The sequence below is a fragment of the Salvelinus sp. IW2-2015 genome, linkage group LG15 (genome assembly GCF_002910315.2).
Source record: "Salvelinus sp. IW2-2015 linkage group LG15, ASM291031v2, whole genome shotgun sequence".
Lineage (NCBI taxonomy): Eukaryota > Metazoa > Chordata > Actinopteri > Salmoniformes > Salmonidae > Salvelinus > Salvelinus sp. IW2-2015.
Genome location: NC_036855.1, coordinates 18,073,076 through 18,077,117, shown reverse-complemented (window position 1 = coordinate 18,077,117; position 4,042 = coordinate 18,073,076). Strand labels below are relative to the sequence as shown.

The 4,042-nt window shown below is 44.6% G+C and overlaps 1 protein-coding gene across 1 annotated transcript in view; it reads left to right on the top strand.

The window, feature by feature from the left end:
* sned1 (sushi, nidogen and EGF-like domains 1) overlaps positions 1-4,042 on the top strand; it is a 67,262-nt gene that overhangs the window by 9,342 nt on the left and 53,878 nt on the right. Inside the window, 2 exon segments of the mRNA XM_070446831.1 lie at positions 3,176-3,262; positions 3,707-3,975. Of these exon segments, the coding sequence (XP_070302932.1) occupies positions 3,176-3,262; positions 3,707-3,975 (356 nt within the window).

Sequence of the window (4,042 nt, the reverse complement as noted above, 5' to 3'; positions counted from 1 at the left end):
AGCCGACGCTAGCGGTGACAGTCAGTCTTACTGTGGTATCCCATTTAGCGACGCTAACGGTGACAGCTAGTCTTACTGTGGTCTCCATTAGTCCATGACTAACGGTGACAGCTAGTCTTACTGAGGTCTCCATTAGCCACGCTAACGGTGACAGCTAGTCTTACTGTGGTCTCCATTAGCCGACGCTAACGGTGACAGCTAGTCTTACTGTGTTCTCCATTAGCCGACGCTAGCGGTGACAGCTAGTCTTACTGTGGTCTCCATTAGCCGACCGTAGTCGCTTACTGTGGCCGACACATAACATTACATACATTTAAAAATGCAGTGTGTGTGCAATTCTATCATTACCACAAGTAACATACACACAAACCAGTAGGTTCAACATGTCAGTACATACACACAACATGTAGGTCATATGTCAGTACATACACACAACCCAGTAGGTCACATGTCAGTAACACACAACCAGTAGGTCACATGTCAGTACATACACACAACACGCTAAGGTCACATGTCAGTACATACAACAAGTAGGTCACATGTCAGTACAAACACACAACCAGTAGGTCACATGTCAGTACATACACACAACCAGTAGGTCACATGTCAGTACACACACAACCAGTAGGTCACAATGTCAGTACATACACACAACCAGTAGGCACATGTCAGAACATACACCACAACCAGTAGGTCACATGTCAGTACATACAACCAGTAGGTCACATGGCAGACATCACATTAGACAAAGTTCAGTAACATACACACAACCAGTAGGTCACATGTCAGTACATACAACCAGTAGTCCAACCATGTCAGTACATACACACAACCAGTAGGTCACATGTCAGTACATAACCAAAAACCAGGTCAGTCACATGTCAGTACATACACACAACCAGTAGGCACATGTCAGTACATACACACACAGTAGGTCACATGTCAACAACACACAACCAGTAGGTCACATGTCAGTACATACACACAACAGTAGCGTCACATGTCACATACACACAACCAGTAGGACATGTCAGTAAAAACACAACCAGTAGGGTCACATGGTCAGTCACACCACAACCAGTAGTCACATGATCAGTACACACAACCAGTAGGTCAAGATGTCAGTACACACACACAACCAGTAGGTCACATGTCAGTACATAACACACAACCAGTAGGTCACATGTCAGTACATACACACAACCAGTAGGTCACATGTCAGTACATCACCAACACAACCAGTAGGTCACATGTCAGTACAACACACAACCAGTAGTCACATGTCAGTAACAACCACAACCAGTAGGTCACATGTCAGTACATACACACAACCAGTGAGTCACATGTCAGTACATACACACAACCAGTAGGTCACATGTCAGTACATACACACAACCAGTAGGTCACATGTCAGTACATACACACAACCAGTAGGTCACATGTCAGTACATACACACAACCAGTAGGTCCATGTCAGATAACATACACACAACAGTAGGTCACATGTCAGTTACATACACACAACCAGTAGGTCACATGTCAGTATACACACAACCAGTAGGCACATGTCAGTACATACACACAACAGTAGGTCACATGTCAGTACATAAACAACCAGTAGGTCACATGTCAGTAATACACACAACCAGTAGGTCACAGTCAGTACATACACACAACCAGAGGTCACATGTCAGTACATACACACAACCAGTAGGTCACATGTCTACAGTACATACCAACCAGTAGGTCACATGTCAGTACATCACACAACCAGTAGGTCACATGTCAGTACATACAACCATAGGCACATGTCATACATACACACAACCAGTAGGTCACATGGCATTACATTACACAACCAGTAGGTCACATGTCAGTACATAACACACAACCAGTAGGTCACATGTCAAGTACATACAACCAGTAGGTCACATGTCAGTACATACACACAACCAGTAGGCACATGTTCAGTACACACAACCAGTAGGTCACATGTCAGTACATACACACAACCAGTAGGTCACATGTCAGTACATACACACAACCAGTAGGTCACATGTGCAGTACATACACACAACCAGTAGGTCACATGTCAGTACATACACACAACAGTAGGTCACATGTCAGTACATACACACAACCAGTAGGTCACATGTCAGTAATACAACACACCAGTAGGTCACATCATCTGTACATACACACAACCAGTAGGTCACATGTCAGTACATACACACAACCAGTAGGTCACATGCAGTACATCACACACAACCAGTAGGTCACATTCAGTACATACACACAACCAGTAGTCACATGTCAGTACATACACACAACCAGTAGTCACATGTCAGTACATACACACAACCAGTAGGTCACTAGTCATACATTACACACAACAGTAGTCAACATGTCAGTACATACACACAAACAGTAGGTCACATGTCAGTACATACACACAACCAGTAGGTCACATGCATTAACCATACACACAACCAGTAGGTCACATGTCAGTACATACACACAACCAGTAGGTCACATGTCAGTACATACACACAACCAGTAGGTCACATGTCAGTACATACACACAACCAGTAGTCACTGTTCAGTACACAAAACCAGTAGGTCACATGTCAGTACACACACAAACCAGTAGGTCACATGTCAGTACATACACACAACCAAGTAGGTCACATGTCAGTACATACACACAACCAGTAGGTCACATGTCAGTACAACACAACCAGTAGGTCACATGTCAGTACACACACACACCAGTAGGTCACATGTCAGTACATACACACAACAGTAGGTCACATGTCAGTACATACACACAACCAGTAGGTCACATTCAGTACATACACACAACCAGTAGGTCACATGTCATACATAACACACAACCAGTAGGCACATGTCACCGTTAGCGTCGGCTAATGGAGACCACAGTAAGACTAGCTGTCACCGTTAGCGTCGGCTAATGGGTACCACAGTAAGACTAGCTGTCACCGCTAGCGTCGGCTAATGGGGATCCTAATAAATCAAATCAACAACCCTATCAGCCGATATCTAATGTCCCAGCAGGATGCGAGCTCTTTTGTCAGTGGCTTTAACTTTTTGTGTTTTCGACTTTATGCTTTTATAAGATAATAAAAGTTTCCTCTTCTTCTGCTTGTCTCTTCAGGAGAGTGTCTGTGCCAGAATGGAGGGGTCTGTGTGGACGGGACCTGTGACTGCACCTCAGGCTTCACCGGAATCTACTGTCAGTTTGGTACGCATCATATCATCTTGTACACTGTAGGTCCAGTCTCATATTCTACTGTAGTTGGTAACAGAAATACACATTCCTTGTTAATTTCATGGTGTGGATTACACCTTCCTTGGTGAAGGTGGTGAAAGGTGAAATAAAATAAATAAAAATAAACACCTTGCTTTCACCGAGGTAGCAGCACATAGCACACAAAACCAGACTAGTAGGCTGTAAGGTTGCCTTGATGGAAGGTTGCCTTGATGGAAGGTTGCCTTGATGGAAGGTTGCCTTGATGGAAGGTTGCCTTGATGGAAGGTTGCCTTGATGGAAGGTTGCTTTGATGGAAGGTTGCCTTGATGGAAGGTTGCCTTGATGGAAGGTTGCCTTGATGGAAGGTTGCTTTGCAACTCTTGACATAGTGTCACAACATGATGTTTATCTGTCTGACCCCCCTGTACTCCTCAGAGGTGACCCAGACCCCATGCAGTAACAACAGGCCGTGTCCTGACGGAGGACCCTGTCTGGAGTACGGAGGAACCTACCTGTGTACCTGTCAGACAGGTGTGGCAGACCTAGATCACAAGGACTTCTATCCTCCCTATGGTAAGAGCCTCTGCTGCTGCTTCTTCTACGTCTTCTACTTCTTCTACGTCTTCTACGTTTTCTTCCTCTACTTCTTCTTCCTCTACTTCCTCTTCCTCTACTTCTTCTTCCTCTACTTCTTCTTCCTATATGTCTTCTTCCTCTACTTCTTCCCCTTCTTCTTCTTCTTCCTCTTCCTCTACTTCTTCCTCTTCCTCC